Source organism: Heptranchias perlo, chromosome 12, assembly GCF_035084215.1.
Source record: "Heptranchias perlo isolate sHepPer1 chromosome 12, sHepPer1.hap1, whole genome shotgun sequence".
NCBI lineage: Eukaryota > Metazoa > Chordata > Chondrichthyes > Hexanchiformes > Hexanchidae > Heptranchias > Heptranchias perlo.
The window spans coordinates 75742424-75766405 of record NC_090336.1 but is presented as its reverse complement, the minus strand read 5'-3'; the positions used below and the strand labels follow the sequence as shown (position 1 = coordinate 75766405).

The 23982-nt window shown below is 51.5% G+C and overlaps 1 protein-coding gene across 1 annotated transcript in view; it reads right to left on the bottom strand.

Moving 5' to 3' along the window:
• Positions 1 to 23982, bottom strand: part of psmd13 (proteasome 26S subunit, non-ATPase 13) — a 37519-nt gene that overhangs the window by 12360 nt on the left and 1177 nt on the right. Inside the window, exons 2-10 of the mRNA XM_067994285.1 lie at positions 23312 to 23390; positions 23184 to 23218; positions 21992 to 22047; positions 20111 to 20154; positions 19923 to 20009; positions 17362 to 17533; positions 9323 to 9402; positions 9096 to 9221; positions 3460 to 3522 (exon numbers count right to left, since the gene is read on the bottom strand). Coding sequence (XP_067850386.1) covers positions 3460 to 3522; positions 9096 to 9221; positions 9323 to 9402; positions 17362 to 17533; positions 19923 to 20009; positions 20111 to 20154; positions 21992 to 22047; positions 23184 to 23218; positions 23312 to 23390 — 742 coding nt within the window. The remainder of the gene's footprint in view (positions 1 to 3459; positions 3523 to 9095; positions 9222 to 9322; positions 9403 to 17361; positions 17534 to 19922; positions 20010 to 20110; positions 20155 to 21991; positions 22048 to 23183; positions 23219 to 23311; positions 23391 to 23982) is intronic.

Here is a 23982-nt window from a genome sequence, read left to right as displayed (position 1 = left end):
GACAGAGCGGGGAGAGGCAGGCAGCACACCGACAGACAGAGCGGGGAGAGGCAGGCAGCACACCGACAGACAGAGCAGGGAGGGGCAGGCAGCACACCGACAGAGCGGGGAGAGGCAGGCAGCACACCGACAGAGCGGGGAGGGGCAGGCAGCACACCGACAGACAGAGCGGGGAGAGGCAGGCAGCACACCGACAGACAGAGCGGGGAGAGGCAGGCAGCACACCGACAGACAGAGCGGGGAGGGGCAGGCAGCCCACCGACAGACAGAGCGGGGAGGGGCAGGCAGCCCACCGACAGACAGAGCGGGGAGGGGCAGGCAGCACACCGACAGACAGAGCGGGGAGAGGCAGGCAGCACACCGACAGACAGAGCGGGGAGAGGCAGGCAGCACACCGACAGACAGAGCAGGGAGAGGCAGGCAGCACACCGACAGACAGAGCGGGGAGAGGCAGGCAGCACACCGACAGACAGAGCGGGGAGGGGCAGGCAGCGCACCGACAGACAGAGCGGGGAGGGGCAGGCAGCACACCGACAGACAGAGCGGGGAGAGGCAGGCAGCACACCGACAGACAGAGCGGGGAGGGGCAGGCAGCACACCGACAGACAGAGCGGGGAGGGGCAGGCAGCGCACCGACAGACAGAGCGGGGAGAGGCAGGCAGCACACCGACAGACAGAGCGGGGAGAGGCAGGCAGCACACCGACAGAGCGGGGAGAGGCAGGCAGCGCACCGACAGACAGAGCAGGGAGAGGCAGGCAGCACACCGACAGACAGAGCAGGGAGAGGCAGGCAGCGCACCGACAGACAGAGCGGGGAGAGGCAGGCAGCGCACCGACAGACAGAGCAGGGAGAGGCAGGCAGCACACCGACAGACAGAGCGGGGAGAGGCAGGCAGCGCACCGACAGACAGAGCGGGGAGAGGCAGGCAGCGCACCGACAGACAGAGCGGGGAGAGGCAGGCAGCACACCGACAGACAGAGCGGGGAGAGGCAGGCAGCACACCGACAGACAGAGCGGGGAGGGGCAGGCAGCGCACCGACAGACAGAGCGGGGAGAGGCAGGCAGCACACCGACAGACAGAGCGGGGAGAGGCAGGCAGCACACCGACAGACAGAGCAGGGAGAGGCAGGCAGCCCACCGACAGACAGAGCGGGGAGGGGCAGGCAGCACACCGACAGACAGAGCGGGGAGAGGCAGGCAGCGCACCGACAGACAGAGCGGGGAGAGGCAGGCAGCACACCGACAGACAGAGCGGGGAGGGGCAGGCAGCGCACCGACAGACAGAGCGGGGAGAGGCAGGCAGCGCACCGACAGACAGAGCAGGGAGAGGCAGGCAGCACACCGACAGAGCGGGGAGGGGCAGGCAGCGCACCGACAGACAGAGCGGGGAGAGGCAGGCAGCGCACCGACAGACAGAGCAGGGAGAGGCAGGCAGCACACCGACAGACAGAGCGGGGAGAGGCAGGCAGCACACCGACAGACAGAGCGGGGAGAGGCAGGCAGCACACCGACAGACAGAGCGGGGAGAGGCAGGCAGCACACCGACAGACAGAGCGGGGAGAGGCAGGCAGCACACCGACAGAGCGGGGAGGGGCAGGCAGCACACCGACAGACAGAGCGGGGAGAGGCAGGCAGCACACCGACAGACAGAGCGGGGAGGGGCAGGCAGCACACCGACAGACAGAGCGGGGAGGGGCAGGCAGCGCACCGACAGACAGAGCGGGGAGGGGCAGGCAGCGCACCGACAGACAGAGCGGGGAGAGGCAGGCAGCGCACCGACAGACAGAGCGGGGAGAGGCAGGCAGCACACCGACAGACAGAGCGGGGAGAGGCAGGCAGCGCACCGACAGACAGAGCGGGGAGAGGCAGGCAGCGCACCGACAGACAGAGCGGGGAGAGGCAGGCAGCACACCGACAGACAGAGCGGGGAGAGGCAGGCAGCACACCGACAGACAGAGCGGGGAGAGGCAGGCAGCGCACCGACAGACAGAGCGGGGAGAGGCAGGCAGCACACCGACAGACAGAGCGGGGAGAGGCAGGCAGCACACCGACAGACAGAGCGGGGAGAGGCAGGCAGCACACCGACAGACAGAGCGGGGAGAGGCAGGCAGCACACCGACAGACAGAGCGGGGAGAAGAGCCCGGGTTTCAAAAGGGACCATTAGTGTTCGACATAAATGAAGAATTCTTAGAGGAGGTAACAGACATGGGGAAGGGTGAAAATGCAGCGGATTTAGTGTACATGGACTTCAGGAAAGCATATGACAAGGTACCACATGGGAGATTACTAGGGAAGATTAAGGGGTAATGCATGTAGGGGGAGGATAGCAAATTGGATTAAAAATTGGTTAGAAGGGAGAAGAGAGAGTGGGAGTTAAGGAGTGTTTCTCAGAGTGGTGGGAGGTGGGTGGTGTCCCACAGGGATCAGTTCTAGGACCATTTCCAGTCACTGTGTGTATCAATGATTTGGATCTCGGTCTAGAGGCAGTGGGGTCCGAATTTGTAGATATCAAAATAGGAGGAATAGTTAATTCTTTCGAAGACCAAAAGGAAGCTGCAAAGCGATGTCGATAAGATGGGGAATGGGCTGAAAAGTGAGATGGAATTCAACGTCAGTAAGTGTGTTTTGGAAATAAATAACAGCAGTCGTGATACCATGTCTGGGAGTCAGCTCGGTACTGTGGGGGAGCAGAGGCATTGGGGAATCCAATGGGAGGGTGGGTTCACAGGATATTAAAGGCAGTGCCTCAGGCTATAAAAACTGATAAAGGAATTCTAGATTTTATCACGAGGTAATGAGCCAATATAAAGCCTTAATGACACCTCAGTTAGAGCAATGAGTGCAGGGTTGGGCTTCATGCTATAGGATATTGAGGCTTTAGAGAGGATTCAATGCTGCCTGGTCAGAGGAAATACAAAGACTTGAAAAATTGAGTCTTTTTCGTTAGAACACAGATTACAGGGATAGAAGTGTTTCAAATTATAAAATGATGGGACAGGGTAGAGGGAATTAGCCTGCTCCCAGTAGTTGAGGGTCCAGAACGAGGGGCCAGAGATATAAGATTAAATGTAAGAGATTTAGAACAGAGGGCAGGACAAACTTCACAGAGTTGTGAGGCTGTGGAATTCACTTCCCCTGCTACAAGCATTCCTTTACGACACTAGGAGAATATGTGGGCTTCTTACTATGATGGGACCTGAGTAAGCAGCCAGTTTCAACAGAAAGTTTGTGGAAGGGCTATCGAGAGAGAGAGCGGGGCAGTGGGACGATGGGGCAAATGGCCTCCTTTCTGTGCTGTATCATTCTATGATGGGCAAAATTAATGATAACTGGTGAACTGACAGTTTAAAGAGTCAATGAAGAGGTAACGAGAGGCAGAGACACAATGCAAATCTGCCAAGAGGGAAGAGGGGGGAGTGAAATTCCTCAGAACAACGAGATGGAAGATTGAGCAAACCTCCATAAGGCAGAGAAGTTGGATTTTCTGCATCAGCCGCAGTTCATTGGCTCTCAGGTCAGGCTGCAGATCACACAACAAAATGAGATTAGAGACACACACATTCCCATTACTGACCCCTCCCCCAGACATCCCCCTTACTGACCCCTCCCCCAGACATCCCCCTTACTGACCCCTCCCCCAGACATCCCCCTTACTGACCCCTCCCCCAGGCATCCCCATTACTGACCCCTCCCCCAGGCATCCCCATTACTGACCCCTCCCCCAGGCATCCCCATTACTGACCCCTCCCCCAGGCATCCCCATTACTGACCCCTCCCCCAGGCATCCCCCTTACTGACCCCTCCCCCAGGCATCCCCCTTACTGACCCCTCCCCCAGACATCCCCCTTACTGACCCCTCCCCCAGACATCCCCATTACTGACCCCTCCCCCAGACATCCCCATTACTGACCCCTCCCCCAGGCATCCCCATTACTGACCCCTCCCCCAGGCATCCCCATTACTGACCCCTCCCCCAGGCATCCCCCTTACTGACCCCTCCCCCAGACATCCCCCTTACTGACCCCTCCCCCAGACATCCCCATTACTGACCCCTCCCCCAGACATCCCCATTACTGACCCCTCCCCCAGGCATCCCCATTACTGACCCCTCCCCCAGGCATCCCCCTTACTGACCCCTCCCCCAGACATCCCCCTTACTGACCCCTCCCCCAGGCATCCCCCTTACTGACCCCTCCCCCAGACATTCCCATTACTGACCCCTCCCCCAGACATCCCCCTTACTGACCCCTCCTCCAGACAGCTGGTAGTTTCATGGCCATCATGACTGATACTAGTATTTTAGTATTTCGTATTTAGTATTTCGTATTTCGTATTGAGTATTTCTCTCACCCACAGAGCGGTCGGCAGCGGGGAAGGAGGAGCGGACCTGGTTGGAGAGGCGGGAGCGGCGGTGAGTCGATAAAGGGAGCAGCGGAGGCCTGAGGTGAGTAATTAAACTCACCTACGTGAGTCTTTTTCCCCAGCGGGGAAGGAGCTTCGCGGCTTTTTCAAAGGCAGGGGGCGGGGCCAATTCATTGGTACCCGTATATAGGTGGAGCGGTTGCTAAACCCGAGACACTACACTAGTAGTGACTCCCACCCTCCCACCTCCTCTAACCTTTTGGGGGGGGGGTAGAGGGAATTTAAAGGGTAGGTTCGTTTTTATATTTTGTTTTCAGGGACTTAACTCCTGGACCTAAGATAAATAAGAAGCAAAAAGTAATCCAAGTGGGACGTCACCAAGGAAGAGGTAAGTGATTGGTTGGTGAGTATTTTCCTGCTGAATTTGTCTAAGGTTAGAGTTTGTGGATTCTCTGGTCTCTGTTGTGTAGTGGGGGACTGCTGTTCAGCAAGGGCCCTTGAGTATACCTTTTAATTGAAGTGAAATTGGTGGGATTCATTTAATTTGAATTAATTAGTAAAAGGGGAAGTCATGTCAGGACAGCCCAGCCCCGTGTTATGCTCTTCCTGCTCTATGTGGGAAATCAGGGACCCTTCCGGTGTCCCTGACGACCATGTGTGCTTTGGATATTGTTGAGGGGGATGACTTATCAGGGGAAGGCAGCAGCAGCCAACTTCCTGGCACCAGGGGTAGCTCTGCTGCACAGGCTGGGAGGAAAAAGAGTGGAAGAGCTATAGTGGTAGGGGATTCTATCGTAAGGGGAACAGACAGGCGTTTCTGTGGCCGTAAACGTGACTCCAGGATGGTTTGTTGCCTCCCTGGTGCCAGGGTCATGGATGTTACTGAGCGGCTACAGGGCATTCTCAAGGGGGAGGGTGAGCAGGCAGAGGTCGTGGTCCACATTGGGACCAACGACATAGGTAGGAAGGGAGATGAGGTCCTGCATCAAGAATTTAGGGAGCTAGGTAGCAGATTAAAGAGCAGGACCTCAAAGGTTGTAATCTCTGGATTACTCCCAGTGCCACGGGCTAGTGAGTATAGAAATAGGAGGATAGAACAGATGAATGCGTGGCTAAAGAGTTGGTGCAGGAGGGAGGGTTTCAGTTTCCTGGATCACTGGGCCTGCTTCTGGGGAAGGTGGGACTTGTACAAGTCGGACGGGTTGCACCTGAACCAGAGCGGGACAAATATCCTTGCGGGGAGGTTTGCTAGCACTGTTGGGGGGGGTTTAAACTAACTTGGCAGGGGGATGGGATACAGAGTGGAGCTACAATAGGGGGTGATGTGCAGCCAAATATTGAGAAAAAAACAAGTCAGCTTGGAAGACAGGGCAAATATGTGAGGGCAAGGCTGGATGGCATCTATTTTAATGCAAGGAGTCTTGCGAATAAGGTGGATGAACTGAAGGTGTTGATAAACACATGGGAGTATGATATTGTTGCTGTCACAGAGACATGGTTGAGGGAGGGGCAAGACTGGCAGCTCAATATTCCGGGGTACAGAATCTTCAGGCGAGACAGAGGGGGAGGTATAAGAGGAGGGGGGGTCGCAATATTAATTAAAGAATCAATTACTGCCATGAGGAGGGATGATATATTAGCAGGTTCCTCAAATGAGGCCATATGGGTGGAGCTTAAAAACAAAAAGGGGGCAAGCACTTTGATGGGAGTGTACTATAGGCCCCCAAACAGTCAGGGGGAGATAGAGGAACAGATATGTAGGCAAATCTCAGAAAATTGTGCAAATAATAGGGTAATAATAGTGGGGGATTTCAACTTCCCCAATATTAACTGGGATACTCAGAGTGTAAAAGGCTTAGAGGGTACAAAATTCTTAACGTGCATCCAGGAGAGCTTTTTGAGCCAGCATGTAGAAAGTCCTACAAGAGAGGGGGCGGTACTGGACCTAATTCTAGGGAATGTGGCCGGCCAAGTGGAAGAAGTGCTAGTAGGTGAGCACTTTGGTGACAGTGACCATAGTTCGGTGAGATTTAAGGTGGTCATGGAAAAGGATAGGGAGGGGCCGGAAATAAAGGTTCTAAATTGGGGGAAGGCCGATTTTAATAGGATAAGGCAGGATCTGGCCAAAATGGACTGGGATCAGCTGCTTGTAGGAAAATCCGCATCGGAGCAATGGGAGTCTTTCAGAAGGGAGATTGAGACCATACAATGGCAACATGTTCCCGTAAAGGTCAAGGGTGGTTCCAAGAACTCCAGGGAACCTTGGATGTCAGGGGATATACGAGAATGGATTAGGAAAAAAAGGAGGGCTTTTGGCAGATACAAAAGGCTAAAGACGGAGGAAGCCCAAGAGGAGTACAAAAAGTGCAGGGGGATACTTAAAAAAGAAATTAGGAGATCAAGGAGGGGCCATGAAATAACACTGGCGAGCAAAATAAAGGAAAATCCTAAGATGTTTTATAAGTACATTAAGGGTAAGAGGATAACTAGGGAAAAAATAGGGCCCATTAGGGACAAAAATGGCAATCTGTGTGTGGAACCGGCAGATGTCGGAGGGGTTCTAAATGAATTTTTTGCATCTGTTTTCACTATGGAGAAGGACGATGTAGACATAGAAATACGGCAGGGGGACTGTGATATACTCGAACATATTAACATCGAGCGGGAGGAGGTATTGGCGGTTTTAGCAGGCCTAAAAATGGATAAATCCCCAGGCCCGGACGAAATGTATCCCAGGCTACTGTGTGAGGCAAAGGAGGAGATTGTGGGGGCTCTAACACATATATTCAGAACCTCTCTGGCCACAGGGGATGTGCCAGAGGACTGGAGAACCGCTAATGTAATACCATTATTCAAGAAGGGGAGTAGGGAAAAACCGGGGAACTACAGGCCAGTGAGCCTAACATCAGTGGTAGGAAAATTATTGGAAAAAATTCTGAAGGACAAAATTAGTCTCCACTTGGAGAAGCAAGGATTAATCAGGGATAGTCAACATGGCTTTGTTAAGGGAAGATCATGTCTGACTAATTTGATTGAATTTTTTGAGGGGGTGACTAGGCGTGTGGATGAGGGTAACGCAGTGGATGTGGTATACATGGATTTCAGTAAGGCCTTCGATAAAGTCCCCCACAGGAGACTGGTCAAGAAGGTACGAGCCCATGGAATCCAGGGTGCCTTGGCACTTTGGATACAAAACTGGCTTAGTGGCAGAAGGCAGAGGGTGATGGTCAAAGGTTGTTTTTGTGACTGGAAGCCTGTGGCCAGTGGGGTACCACAGGGATCGGTGCTGGGGCCCTTGCTGTTTGTGGTCTACATTAACGACTTGGATATGAATGTAAAAGGTATGATCAGTAAGTTCGCTGATGATACAAAAATTGGTAGGGTGGTAAATAGCGAGGAGGATAGCCTCAGTCTGCAGGACGATATAGATGGGTTGGTCAGATGGGCGGAACAGTGGCAAATGGAATTTAACCCGGAAAAGTGCGAGGTGATGCACTTTGGAGGGTCTAACAAGGCAAGGGAATACACAATGAATGGGAGGACCCTAGGCAAGACAGAGGGTCAGAGGGATCTTGGTGTGCAAGTTCACAGATCCCTGAAGGCGGCGGAACAGGTAGATAAGGTGGTAAAGAAGGCATATGGGATACTTGCCTTTATTAGCCGAGGCATAGAATATAAGAGCAAGGAGGTTATGATGGAGCTGAATAAAACACTGGTTAGGCCACAGCTGGAGTACTGTGTGCAGTTCTGGTCGCCGCACTACAGGAAGGATGTGATCGCTTTGGAGAGGGTGCAGAGGAGATTCACCAGGATGTTACCAGGGCTGGAGCGCTTCAGCTATGAAGAGAGACTGGGAAGATTGGGTTTGTTTTCCTTGGAGCAGAGGAGGCTGAGGGGGGACATGATTGAGGTGTACAAAATTATGAGGGGCACAGATAGGATGGATACTAAGGAGCTTTTTCCCTTCGTTGAGGGTTCTATAACAAGGGGACATAGATTCAAGGTAAAAGGCGGGAGGTTTAGAGGGGATTTGAGAAAGAACTTTTTCACCCAGAGGGTGGTTGGAGTCTGGAACTCACTGCCTGAGAGGGTTGTGGAGGCAGGAACCCTCACAACATTCAAGAAGCATTTGGATGAGCACTTGAAATGCCATAGCATACAAGGCTACGGACCAAATGCTGGAATATGGGATTAGATTAGACTGGGCTGATGGCCGGCGCGGTCACGATGGGCCGAAGGGCCTCTATCCGTGCTGTATAACTCTATGACATCCCCCTTACTGACCCCTCACCCCCAGGCATCCCAGCGTCGACCCCTCACCCCCAGGCATCCCAGCGTCGACCCCTCCACCCCCAGGCATCCCAGCGTCGACCCCTCCTCCCCCAGACATCCCAGCGTCGACCCCTCCCCCCAGACATCCCAGCGTCGACCCCTCACCCCCCAGACATCCCAGCGTCGACCCCTCACCCCCCAGACATCCCAGCGTCGACCCCTCACCCCCCAGACATCCCAGCGTCGACCCCTCACCCCCCAGACATCCCAGCGTCGACCCCTCACCCCCCAGACATCCCAGCGTCGACCCCTCACCCCCCAGACATCCCAGCGTCGACCCCTCACCCCCCAGACGTCCCAGCGTCGACCCCTCACCCCCAGACGTCCCAGCGTCGACCCCTCACCCCCCAAACGTCCCAGTCGCTCCAGCATCTCTCCCCGGACCCGGAGATTATTTACCTGCTGTCCCCAAGACGCCTTTAGAGCTTGAAACTTCTCCACGTTTCCGCTGTTGAAGGCGTACAGCGTGTCGATCAGCCACTGCTTGTCCGTGGTCCGCAGTGACTCCAGCACCGGGTGCATTAACTGGAAGGGACAAAAACACAAACAGCGAGATCCCGGCATTGCAAACAATTTCACAAGTGAATTAGTGAGTAAACGCTCCCGTTTGCCACAAACAGACTCACAAGCTCTCCAAAGTTGTAGACGCCTTCACCTAAAAGCCCGGCCAGTCCGAGAGTAAATGCTCTCTCCTGATGCTCAGCAACTGAATCAGAAGAAATAAAAAAAATCAACTTTTAGCTACTTAACATTCATCTTCTGGGCAAACCAATGAGCAGGTGGTGTGGGCTACAGGGTAATTAGAATCGGGACTGTTTTACCACAAACAAGTATTGAGGCAGAGACTATCGTCATTTAAAAGAGAATTGGGAAAGTATTTTAAAAGAAATATAAGAGGGAAAGGGATTAGTGGAGACACCTCCCTTTGATGAACTAGCACCAGCACAGGCATGATGGGCAGAATGGCCTCGTTCTGTGCTGTCATTTCTATGATTCCACATACAGCACGAAGGAGGCCGTTTGGCCCATCTTGCCGACGCAGGCCCTTTGCTCGAGCAATCAAACTAATCCCACTGCCCCGCTCTCTCCCCATAGCCCTGTATCAATCCCAAACTAATCCCACTGCCCCGCTCTCTCCCCATAGCCCTGTATCAATCCCAAACTAATCCCACTGCCCTGCTCTCTCCCCATCGCCCTGTATCAATCTCAAACTAATCCCACTGCCCCGCTCTCTCCCCATATCCCTGTATCAATCCCAAACTAATCCCACTGCCCCACTCTCTCCCCATAGCCCTGTATCAATCCCCAAACTAATCCCACTGCCCCGCTCTCTCACCATATCCCTGTATCAATCCCCAAACTAATCCCACTGCCCCGCTCTCTCCCCATAGCCCTGCATCAATCCCAAACTAATCCCACTGCCCTGCTCTCCCCATAGCACTGTATCAATCTCAAACTAATCCCACTGCCCCTCTCTCTCCCCATATCCCTGTATCAATCCCAAACTAATCCCACTGCCCCACTCTCTCCCCATAGCCCTGTATCAATCTCAAACTAATCCCACTGCCCCGCTCTCTCACCATATTCCTGTATCAATCCCAAACTAATCCCACTGCCCCGCTCTCTCACCATATTCCTGTATCAATCCCAAACTAATCCCACTGCCCCACTCTCTCCCCATAGCCCTGTATCAATCCCCAAACTAATCCCACTGCCCCACTCTCTCCCCATAGCCCTGTATCAATCCCAAACTAATCCCACTGCCCCGCTCTCTCCCCATAGCCCTGTATCAATCCCCAAACTAATCCCACTGCCCCGCTCTCTCCCCATAGCCCTGTATCAATCCCAAACTAATCCCACTGCCCCGCTCTCTCACCATAGCCCTGTATCAATCCCAAACTAATCCCACTGTCCCACTCTCTCCCCATAGCCCTGTATCAATCCCCAAACTAATCCCACTGCCCCACTCTCTCCCCATAGCCCTGTATCAATCCCAAACTAATCCCACTGCCCCGCTCTCTCCCCATAGCCCTGTATCAATCCCCAAACTAATCCCACTGCCCCGCTCTCTCCCCATAGCCCTGTATCAATCCCAAACTAATCCCACTGCCCCGCGCTCTCCCCATAGCCCTGTATCAATCCCCAAACTAATCCCACTGCCCCGCTCTCTCCCCATAACCCTGTATCAATCCCAAACTAATCCCACTGCCCCGCTCTCTCCCCATAGCCCTGTATCAATCCCCAAACTAATCCCACTGCCCCGCTCTCTCCCCATCGCCCTGTATCAATCCCAAACTAATCCCACTGCCCCACTCTCTCCCCATAGCCCTGTATCAATCCCCAAACTAATCCCACTGCCCCACTCTCTCCCCATAGCCCTGTATCAATACCAAACTAATCCCACTGTCCCACTCTCTCCCCATAGCCCTGTATCAATCCCCAAACTAATCCCACTGCCCCGCTCTCTCCCCATAGCCCTGTATCAATCCCAAACTAATCCCACTGCCCCGCTCTCTCCCCATAGCCCTGTATCAATCCCCAAACTAATCCCACTGCCCCGCTCTCTCCCCATAGCCCTGTATCAATCCCAAACTAATCCCACTGCCCCGCTCTCTCCCCATAGCCCTGTATCAATCCCCAAACTAATCCCACTGCCCCGCGCTCTCACCATAGCCCTGTATCAATCCCAAACTAATCCCACTGCCCCGCTCTCTCCCCATAGCCCTGTATCAATCCCAAACTAATCCCACTGCCCCGCTCTCTCCCCATAGCCCTGTATCTTCCTCTGCTTCAAATATTTATTGAATTTTCCATTAAAAGATCCAATGGTCTCTGCCTCACAAAGCATTCAATGCTCCAAGGACCCGTCATGAAAATAACAATAGGCCGATGAAAGACAAAAACTACAACTACATTTTTCATGAAAACTGCAACTTCACAGATTAAAACCGGAGAAAGAGAAGCTAAAAACTGAAACTATTTCTCAGACTAATCCACAGGCTTTATAACAGATCACGGTGAGGAGTGAAACAATTTTGAAACTAATTTTGAAGAAATTACTGCAAAGACAAAAATGAAAATATCAAAAATAAAAAAAAATTTGGCTAAAGTTTTCCTGTAGACCAGAACTAGAATATGGGAACAAAACATCAGGAATACATTTCATAATGACCAATTGAAAGAGGCAAGATGAACAGTAACATTTTCTATAGTGTTTCTTACAATGAAACAGACTGAAGCAGATACAGGGTCAGAATTTAAATGCTTTAAAGTCTGATGTACAACCTACACTTTTCCAAATGTTTTGAATTTGGGGACATTGGAGAAGCTGGAATTGTTCTCCTTAGAACAGAGAACGAGGAGAAGGGGAGATTTAATAGGTCTTCAAAATTATGACGGGTTTTGATAGTGTCATAGTAGGTACACCAGAGAAGGCGGCCATTTGGCCCATCGTCCCTGTGCCAGCTCTTAGAAAGAGCTTTCCAATTAGTCCTATTTCTCTGCTCTTTCCCTTCAAGTATTTATCAGATTCCCTTTTGAAAGTTACTACTGAATCTGCTTCCACCGCCCTTTCAGGCAGCGCGTTCCAGATCATTAAAACTCACTGCTTAAAAAATGTTCCCTCACCTCCCCTCTGGCTCTTTGCCGATCACCTTAAATCTGTGTCCTCTGGTCACCGACCCTCCTGCCACTGGAAACAGTTTCTCCCTATTTACTCTATCAAAACCCTTCATGATTTTGAACACCTCGATTAAATCTCCCCTTAACCTTCTCTGCTCTAAGGAGAACAATCCCAGCTTCTCCAGTCTCTCCACATAACTAAAGTCCCTCATCCCTGGCACCATTCTAGTAAATCTCCTCTGCACCCTCTCTAAGGCCCTGACATCCTTCCTAAAGTGCGATGCCCAGAATTGAACACAATATTCCAGCTGGGGCCTAGCCAGTGATTTATAAAGGTTTAGCATGACTTCCTCGTTTTTGTACTCTATGCCTCTATTAATAAAGCCCAGGATCCTGTATGTTTTTTTTAAAAAAAACAGCCTTCTCAACCTGTCCTGCCACCAAAGATTTGTGTACATTCACCCCCAGGTCTCCTGTTCCTGTGCTCCCTTTAAAATTGTACCATTTAGTTTATTTTGCCTCTCCTCATTCTTCCTACCAAAATGTATCTCTTCATACTTCTCTGCGTTAAATTTCATCGTCTGCCACGTGTCTGCCCATTTCACCAGTCTGTCTCTGTCCTCCTGAAGTCTGTTACTATCCCCCACATTGTTTACTACATTTGAGTTTCCAGTCATCTGCAAACTTTGAAATGATACCCTCTATTCCCAAGCCCAGGTCATTAATATATATCAAAAAGAGCAGTGGTCCTAATACTGACCCCTGGGGAACACCACTGTAAACTTCCCTCCAGTCTGAAAAACAACCGTTCACCACTACTCTCTGCTTTCTGTCCCTTAGTCAATTTTGAATCCATGCAGCCGCTGTCCCTTTAATTCCACGGGCTTTAATTTTATGCGGTACTTTATCAAATGCCTTTTGAAAGTCCATATACACAACATTAACCGTGCTACCCTCATCAACCCTCTCCGTTACTTCATCACAGAACTCAAATCAAGTTAGTCAAACACGATTTTCCTCCAACAAATCCGTGCTGACTTTCATTTATTAGCCCAGACTTTTCCAAGTGACAATTAATTTTGTCCCGGATTACTGTCTCAAAGTTTCCCCACCACCGACGTTCGGCTGTCTGGCCTGTAATTGCCAGGTTTATCCCTCTCCCCTTATTTGAACAGGGGTGTGATATCTCCAATCCTCCAGTCCCCATATCTAAGGAGGATTGGAAGATTGTGGAACGATCCTCCGCAATTTCCACCCTTACTTCCCTCAGTAACGTAGGATGCATCCCATCCGGACCAGGTAACTTTTCTACTTTCAGTACGGCCAATCTTTAAGTACCTCCTCTTTATCGATTTTTATCCTCTCCAATATCGCTGCCACCTCCTCCTTTACTGTGACACTGGCAGCATCCTCTCCTCTAGTGGAGACCGATGTGAAATATTCATTCAGTGCCTCAGCCGTGCCCTCTGCCCCCACAAGAAGATCTCCTTTCCTGTCCCTAATCGGTCCCACCCTTCCTGATTACCCTTTTACTATTTATATCTTTATAAAAGACTTTTGGATTCCCTTTGATGTTAGCCGCTAATCTATTCTCATTCTCTCTCCTCGCCCCCCTTATTCCCTTTTTTAGATCTCCTCTGTACATTCTGTATTCAGCCTAGTTCTCTACTGTATTATGAACCTTACATTCATCATAAACCTCCTTTCTCTGATTCATTTTAATCTCTATATCTTTCGTCATCCAGGGAGCTCTTGCTTTGGATGCCCTTCCTTTCCCCCTCGTAGGGACGTGTCTACTCTGTACTGGAACCAACTCCTCCTTGAGGGCCTCCCGTTGTTCAATTCCTGTTTTGCTGACCAATTTTTGATTCCAATCCACCTGGGCAAGATCCCTTTTCAATTCAAATGAAATTAGTTGCAGAGTAAATAAGGAGAAACTGTTTCCATTGGCAGGAGGGTCAGTAACCAGAGCACACAGATTTAAGATAATTGGCAAAAGAACCAGTGCAAAGATGAGAATATTTTTTTTAAACGTAGTGAGTTATAATGATCAGGAATGCACTGCCCGAAAGGGCGGTGGAAGCAGATTCCACGATAAATTTCAAAAGGGAATGAGATATATACTTGAAAAGGAAAAATTTGCAGGGCTATGGGGAAAAGAGCAGGGGAGTGGGATTAATTGGATAAAGAACTTGCATTTTATAAAGCAACCTTCACAAACTCAGGACGTCCCAAAGCACTTTACAGCCAATTAAATAACATAAGAAATAGGAGCAGGAGTAGGCCATTCGGCCCCTCGAGCCTGCTCCGCCATTCAATAAAATCATGGCTGATCTTTGACCTTAACTCCACTTTCCAGCCCGATCCCCATATCCCTTGATTCCCCTAGAGTCCAAAAATCTATCGATCTCAGCCTTGAATTTACTCAACGACTGAGCATCCACAGCCCTCTGGGGTAGAGAATTCCAAAGATTCACAACCCTCTGAGTGAAGAAATTCCTCCTCATCTCAGTCTTAAATGGCCGACCCCTTATCCTGAGACTATGCCCCCTAGTTCTAGACTCTCCAGCCAGGGGGAAACAGTCTCTCAGCATCTACCCTGTCAAGCCCCCTCAGAATCTTATGTTTCAATGAGATCACCTCTCATTCTTCTAAACTCCAGAGAGTATCGGCCCATTCTCCTCAATCTCTCCTCATAGGACAACCCTCTCATCCCAGGAATCAATCTAGTGAACCTTTGTTGCACCGCCTCTAAGGCAAGTGTATCCTTCCTTAGATAAGGAGACCAAAACTGTACACAGTACTCCAGGTGTGGTCTCACCAAAGCCCTGTACAATTACAGTAAGACTTCCTTACTCTTGTACTCCAATCCCCTTGCAATAAAGGTCAACATACCATTTGCCTTCCTAATTGCTTGCTGTACCTGCATATTAAATTTCTGTGTTTTCTGTACAAGGACACCCAAATCTCTCTGAACACCAACATTTAATAGTTTCTCACCATTTAAAAATATTCTCTTTTTCTATTCTTCCTGACAAAGGTGAATAACCTCACATTTCCCCACATTATACTCCATCTGCCACCTTCTTGCCCACTCACTGTCTGTATCCCTTTGCAGACTGTGTCCTCCTCACAGCTTACTTTTCCAGTTTTTTTTTTAAAAACGCAATTGCTTGTGGGGATAAAAGTCCATCCGTTTAAAGTACTTCTGAAGTTTAGTCATTGTTGTAATGTAGGAAACACGGCAGCACAGCAAGATCCCACAAATAGTAATGAGGTGATGACCACACAATCTATTGTTAATGATGTTGTTTGAGGGATAACTATTGACCCAGGACACTGGGAAGCCCTGCCCTGCCTCGAATAGTGCCATGGAATCTTTTATATCCATCTTAGGGGGCAGGTGGGGCATCGATTTAACATCTCATCCGAAAGACGGCCGACAGTGCAACACTCCCTCAGTACTGACCCTCCGACAGTGCAACACTCCCTCAGTACTGACCCTCCGACAGTGCAACGCTCCCTCAGTACTGACCCTCCGACAGTGCGGCGCTCCCTCAGTACCGACCCTCCGACAGTGCGGCGCTCCCTCAGTACCGACCCTCCGACAGTGCGGCGCTCCCTCAGTACCGACCCTCCGACAGTGCGGCGCTCCCTCAGTACCGCCCCTCCGACAGTGCGGCACTCCCTCAGTATCGACCCTCCGACAGTGCGGCGCTCCCTCAGCACCGACCCTCCGACAGTGCGGCGCTCCCTCAGCACCGACCCTCCGACAGTGCGGCGCTCCCTCAGCACCGACCCTCCGACAGTGCGGCACTCCCTCAGCACCGCCCCTCCGACAGTGCAACACTCCCTCAGCACTGCCCCTCCGACAGTGCAACACTCCCTCAGCACTGCCCCTCCGACAGTGCAACACTCCCTCAGCACTGCCCCTCCGACAGTGCAACACTCCCTCAGCACTGCCCCTCCGACAGTGCAACACTCCCTCAGCACTGCCCCTCCGACAGTGCAACACTCCCTCAGCACTGCCCCTCCGACAGTGCAACACTCCCTCAGCACTGCCCCTCCGACAGTGCAACACTCCCTCAGCACTGCCCCTCCGACAGTGCAACACTCCCTCAGCACTGCCCCTCCGACAGTGCAACACTCCCTCAGCACTGCCCCTCCGACAGTGCAACACTCCCTCAGCACTGCCCCTCCGACAGTGCAACACTCCCTCAGCACTGCCCCTCCGACAGTGCAACACTCCCTCAGCACTGCCCCTCCGACAGTGCAACACTCCCTCAGCACTGCCCCTCCGACAGTGCAACACTCCCTCAGCACTGCCCCTCCGACAGTGCAACACTCCCTCAGCACTGCCCTTAAGTGTCAGCCTAGATTATGGGGCTCAAGTCTCTGGAGTGCGACTGGAGCCCACGACCTTCTTACTCTGTGACAGGAGTGTTACCAACTGAGCCAAGCTGTCAACTAAGAGAAAGATGAAGCACTTACAAGTTTTGCCGTGAGTGTTGAAAGGTCTGCGCAAATGCCACCATTTCAGTAGCTGCGTGTATTTGCATTTTATAAAGCAACCTTCACAAACTCAGGACGTCCCAAAGCGCTTTACAGCCAATTAAATAACATAAGAAATAGGAGCAGGAGTAGGCCATTCGGCCCCTCGAGCCTGCTCCGCCATTCAATCAGATCATGGCTGATCTTTGACCTTAACTCCACTTTCCCGCCCGATCCCCGTATCCCTTGATTCCCCTAGAGTCCAAAAATCTATTGATCTCAGCCTTGAATATATTCAAGGACTCAGCATCCTTGACCCTCAGACACTAAATCTCAATAAACTCTAAATCTCAATAAAAGTGGGACAGTGAGCCGGAGATGGGGCAGACGTCACCCTCCATTGGGGGAGGAATGGTGAAGGAATGTAGCTGAAGTTGCTGGTCTGTTGCACAATCTTCGTTTGGAATTTATTCCCCACAAGCAACTGGGTAAGAAAATACCGGGAAGGACCAGGTACAATCCACTGCTAAGGATCGTTAATGCAGTTACTTACCGGGCAAATCTTTGATATCAATACAGCCCAAGAACCTCAGGGCGTCCTTGTAGTAAGAAGCATGATTTCCAACGATCTGGTAATATTTGCTGGACAGATCATAAAAGCGGCCGTGGACTGAGGTCACACTGGGAAGGTTTGTGAGCATCTCATCCACCTCTTCAATTGTTTTCTGGAAGAGAATCGATCGAATTAAATTAATTCTTATAAACACAATGTACGCTGCCCGGAAATAAAAACCAAACAGGACCAGGAATAAGATCGTAAAGTAATAAATACAAAAACCATGCCAACATTTAAAGATCTGAACTTTGGATGATAGGAGGACATGGAGCTGTGATTCACACACAATATCGGCGAATGTTACAGTACTGGATAAAACACACTCTGCTCACCACCCCCCCACCGCGCCTGCTCACCCGCCCCGTGGCCCCCCCCCTGCGCCTGCTCACCCGCCCCGTGGCCCCCCCCACCTGCTCACCCGCCCCGTGGCCCCCCCCACCTGCTCACCCGCCCCGTGGCCCCCAGCGCCTGCTCACCCGCCCCGCGGGGCCCCCCCCAGCGCCTGCTCACCCGCCCCGCGGGGCCCCCCCCAGCGCCTGCTCACCCGCCCCGTGGCCCCCCCCCAGCGCCTGCTCACCCGCCCCGCGGGGCCCCCCCCAGCGCCTGCTCACCCGCCCCGCGGGGCCCCCCCCAGCGCCTGCTCACCCGCCCCGCGGGGCCCCCCCCAGCGCCTGCTCACCCGCCCCGCGGGGCCCCCCCCAGCGCCTGCTCACCCGCCCCGCGGGGCCCCCCCCAGCGCCTGCTCACCCGCCCCGTGGCCCCCAGCGCCTGCTCACCCGCCCCGTGGGGGACCCCCCCAGTGCCTGCTCACCCGCCCCGTGGCCCCCCCCCACCTGCTCACTCGCCCCGCGGGGCCCCCCCCAGCGCCTGCTCACCCGCCCCGTGGCCCCCAGCGCCTGCTCACCCGCCCCGTGGCCCCCCCCAGTGCCTGCTCACCCGCCCCGTGGCCCCCCCCAGTGCCTGCTCACCCGCCCCGTGGCCCCCCCCCAGCGCCTGCTCACCCGCCCCGCGGGGGCCCCCCCCAGTGCCTGCTCACCCGCCCCGTGGCCCCCCCCAGTGCCTGCTCACCCGCCCCGTGGCCCCCCCCAGTGCCTGCTCACCCGCCCCGTGGCCCCCCCCCAGCGCCTGCTCACCCGCCCCGCGGGGGCCCCCCCCAGTGCCTGCTCACCCGCCCCGTGGCCCCCAGCGCCTGCTCACCCGCCCCGCGGGGGACCCCCCCGCGCCTGCGCCTGCTCACCACCCCCCCAGCGCGCCTGCTCACCCACCCCGTGGCCCAGCGCGCCTGCTCACCCACCCCGTGGCCCCCCCCGCCTGCTCACCCACCCCGTGGCCCCCCCCACCTGCTCACCCACCCCGTGGCCCCCCCCACCTGCTCACCCACCCCGTGGCCCCCCCCGCCTGCTCACCCACCCCGTGGCCCCCCCCACCTGCTCACCCACCCCGTGGCCCCCCCCACCTGCTCACCCACCCCGTGGCCCCCCCCACCTGCTCACTCGCCCCGCGGGGGCCCCCCCCCAGTGCCTGCTCACTCGCCCCGCGGGGGACCCCCCCGCGCCTGCGCCTGCTCACCACCCCCCCAGCGCGCCTGCTCACCCGCCCCGTGGCCCCCCCCACCTGCTCACCCGCCCCGTGGGGGACCCCCCCGCGCCTGCGCCTGCTCACCCGCCCCGCACGTCACATCACCCACACAGCCCACACCCATGAATATCCCACTGGACGTCAACCCACTCTGTCTCCCCTCACCGGGACTGTCTGGGGGCTCACGATCTGATAGTTCCCAGTCCAGGACTGTAACTGCTACACGACGATGCCCAAAATAACGTGTTAAATCATTGGGAGCCTCCCCTTGGGTCCCTTCTTCCCAGTCTGCACTTTTGCTGAAATTCCTGCATCATTTCTCTTTCTCAGACTTTCTTTCCAGGGAATAACTTTATTTTAAACACCTTTCCATCAGTATCTTTGTTTTTTGTAGTCCAGGTATCACACACCCCTCACACCCACTGGGATAAATCAGACGCACATTTCTGTTGATAATCTTTGTATAGAATTTCCTTTTCGAATCATTAACCTATGGCTCTCCTGCTCAGAACTTCCTCTCTCTTCCCTCCGGTCTATAAGCCAGAGAGAATTTTAGTCGCCTTTTCCCACTGGATTGATCGAGTTGTGAACGAGCTCACCAATCCTCATTTCTCGGATTGCTCGCAGAATGTGGGTCCCCTCCATCTGTGGCCAATTACTGAGCATCTCTGAGCCCCTCCTCCTGATATTCCTTGACTCCTGGGTGGGATGAGCCTGGTCTCCACTGGGAATAACGTTAAGGAGTCAGGGAGCTGGATGCAGGGTTTATTATCTTATTCAAATTGTGCTACAGCTGTATACGTACTGAGTGAAAGTTATAACTTCAGGAACACAGCACTTTACAACCTCGCTGCTTTCTCAACTGTTGCCTGTGGGAAGACAGGAAAACAAAGATTCTTTTAACTCAAATCATTCTTTACCTTTGTCACCGGGAGATCACCCACATTTAATTTCAGGGCACCAATTGCTGTTTTGCAGAGAATTACTGCCTCGTCACTGGATTTGACCTAAATAAATGAAAGCAAGCAAAAAATAAATCCAATAAACTGCAGCATAAAAGAGAAATTAAACCCAATAAAACCAGTGCAGCACAAAGCAAAACGCTCACCTTTTCTTTTGTTTTTTCCAAAAATGTTAGCGCCACATTAGGATCTACAATGAAACATAAAGCACATCAGCAAGATCACGAATACTAATCAGCAAGATCACGAATACTAATCAGCAAGATCACGAATACTAATCAGCAAGATCACGAATACTAATCAGCAATCTAGTTATGATTTAGAAGGACCAATGTACTTTCCATTCTTTCACTTTGAGACCACACTGTGTATAATTAGTACAGATCGTCAATACATCCTTCTCTATTGGTTTAGTGGAGGTGTTAACCGATTTACTTTAAACAGGTTCCCTTGCCACTATAACAGGGAGTGTTCATCCCTCACATCCCACACTGTAATATGCTTGCTGACCAGTGCTTTTAGCTGTGAGCCATTAATTGCTATCGGCCCTGATCTCTAATAGTTCTGTCTCACAGCCTGGTCAGTGAAATCCCTAGAATGATACCCGGACTTCAAGGGTTAAGTTACGAGGAGAGATTACACAAATTGGGGTTGTATTCTCTGGAGTTTCGAAGGTTAAGGGGTGATCTGATCGAAGTTTATAAGATATTAAGGGGAACGGATAGGGTGGATAGAGAGAAACTATTTCCGCTGGTTGGGGATTCTAGGAGTAGGGGGCACAGTCTAAAAATTAGAGCCAGACCTTTCAGGAGCGAGATTAGAAAACATTTCTACACGCAAAGGGTTGTAGAAGTTTGGAACTCTCTTCCGCAAACGGCAATTGATACTAGCTCAATTGCTAAATTTAAATCTGAGATAGATAGCTTTTTGGCAACCAAAGGTATTAAGGGATATGGGCCAAAGGCAGGTATATGGAGTTAGATCACAGATCAGCCATGATCTTATCAAATGGCGGAGCAGGCACGAGGGGCTGAATGGCCTACTCCTGTTCCTATGTAAAACTCAAAGCCCTGCTCTCATTAATCTGCAGGGATCTCAGGCTGCTGGTACCAACACATCCCAGTGATCGGATTCAGGGTTTATCCACCAACGAGGCAACATCCCTGAATTACAAACAGGACAAACCAGGGAGTGAGATTCAAATGGAAACAGGAACTGAGTGAATAGCCGGGACCCCACGGGCTGCACATGGTCTGCAGGCTTTAATCTCGACACCGCCCAATCCCACACCGTTCCTCTGGTGCTCAAGTCGAGATACTCCTGTCATCACTGAGCTGTACTTAGAACAAACTTTAATATTTCAAACAACTTGACAGATACTGGGTTCTGACTGGCCGATTCCACCGATTGAAATATGAAATCCTTAAATTTGGAGACAGAAGTAAACGATCAGAGAGCTTTGGTTAGACCCCGTCTGGAGATACTGGGTTCAGTTCTGGGCACCGCACCTGAGGAAGGATATACTGGCCTCGGAGGGGGCGCAGCACAGATTCACCAGAATGATACCGGGGATAAAAGGGTTAAATTATGAGGACAGGTCGCACAGACTGGGCTTGTATTCCCTCGAGTGAAGATGATTAAGGGGTGATCTAATAGAGATGTTTAAAATGATACAGGGATTCAATAGGGTAGATAAACTATTTCCTCTGGTGGGGGGAGTCCAGAACAAGGGGGCATAACCTTGAAATTAGAGCCAGGCCGTTCAGGGGTGATGTCAGGAAGCACTTCTTCACACAAAGGGGAGTGGGAATCTGGAACTCTCTCCCCCCAAAAAGCCGTCGATGCTGGGGGTCAATTGGAGCTTTAAAGCTGGAGATCGATAGATTTTTGTTGGGTAAGGGGATCGAGGGATGTGGAGCAAAGGCAGGTAAATAGAGTCGAGGCACAGATCAGCCCTGATCTAACTGAATGGCAGAGCAGGCTAGAGGGGCTGAATGGCCTCCTATGGTCAGGAGAAACTCACTCACCTGTCATCTGTCGCACCACATGCAGAACAATCTCCACAAGGGTCAAAGGGTTAATCCTGGAACAATATGTTGCAAAGGTTTTAATATGAAGAGCTTTGATTTAAAGAGGCAACATAATTTAAACAAAATGTGTTTCTCACATTCCCATTACAAACCCCCCCCTCACTCACAAAATGGTCAATCCGGATATTCGAGCTGTGATTTCAAGCTCATTATTTCTACAGACAAACAACACAACTTCCGATAGAGTACTTGTGAGAATTCTGAGCACCTTTCACAACCTCAGGACATCCCAAAACGCTTTACAGCCAATTAAATACTTTGAAATGTAGGAAAAATGCAACAGCCCATTTGTGCTGTTTGTGGGACCTTGCTGTGCAATGAGATAGTGACCAGATAATCTGGTTCAGTGATGCTGACTGAGGGATGAACGTTGGCCCAGGACTTGTAGTGCGTGTGAGGGAATACAATTTGGGAGGAAAAAACAAAGAATGGGAGTGAACACGTATTGGAAAGACACTGAAAGGTAGATGAACAGAGAGACCCCCAGGGATTCAAATACCTGAGAGTGTACAGGGAGATAAATTCATCATGAGGCCAACAGCATTTTGGGATCTATAAATAGGGGCATTGAGTACAAGAATAAAGAATTAATAATGAATCTACGCAAAAAATTGTTTAGGCCCTAGTTAGAGACTGTGTGCAGTTTTGGGCTTCATTAAAGAAAGAACATTATAGAGAGCATATAACATAGATTCACCAGGATGAGGCCAGCAAGGGGAAACTGTAGTAATGAGGAGAGACTTGAGATACTGGGACTATTTCCACTGGAATAGAGAAGGTTAAGAGGAGATTTAATAGAAGTTTTAAAGATTGTGGCAAGTTTTGACAGAGTGAGAAGAGAGTTTAAGAGAAATTTCTTTACACTGAGGGTTGTGGAGAATGATTGACCACAGGGAGAGGCTGAGGCAGAGACCAAGGCAACTTTTTAAAATGGGAAAATTGGATAAATATTTGAAGCAGGGGAAGATACAGAACTATGGGGAGAGCGTGGTCCGTGGGATTAGTTTTGGATTGCCCTAGCACAGAGGTGACACAGAGACAATGGGCTGAATGGCCTCATTCTGTGTTGCAAACTTCAAACAGTGCACATTTTATAAGTTTATATGCATAATTAAAATTTACTTCTTACCTGTGTTCAAATTCACTAATAAAATTCTCATATAGCTGCAAAAGAAAATATTTTTCTAATTATATAATGTAAAAAAGGCAAGTTAAAATGTTTGCATCAAGAAAATGTAACGCAGCCAAGTCGCGTACCTTGATTAAACCATCGCCTGTAGCGAAGCAGGGGTTTTGTACAAAGTCCTGCACTCGGAGGGTCAGCTGATGCCAGAGTCTATGTTTCAACACGTTCAAAACAAAATGGGTTTACAGAGAAAATAGTTAAAAAAAAATTCAACACTAATTACAAACTGCTTAAATACAAATATTGAGTAATCACAGTCGCATAGAAGGATACAGCACAGGAGACGACCACTCAGCCCATCGTGCCTGTGCCAGCTCTTAGAAAGAGCTATCCAATTAGTCCCACTCCCCTGCTCCTTCCCCATAGCCCTGGGAGTTTTCTCCCTTCAAGTAATTATCTAATTCCCTTTTTAAAGCTTCTATTGAATCTGCCCTTTCAGGCAGCGCATTCCAAATCGTAACAACTCTCTGCTTTAAAAATAATGTCTCCCCACATTGTCTCTGGCTCTTTCGTCGATCACTTTAAATCTGTGTCCTCTGGTTACCGACCCATCTGCCATCCTTCTCTGTTCTAAGGAGAAAAATCCCAGCTTCTCCAGTCTCTCCACATAACTGAAGTCCCTCATCCCTGGAACCATTCTAGTAAATCTCCTCTGCACCCTCTCCAAGGCCTTGACTTCCTTCCTAAAGTGCGGTGCCCAGAATTGGACACAATACTCCGGCCGGAGCCTAACCAGTGATTT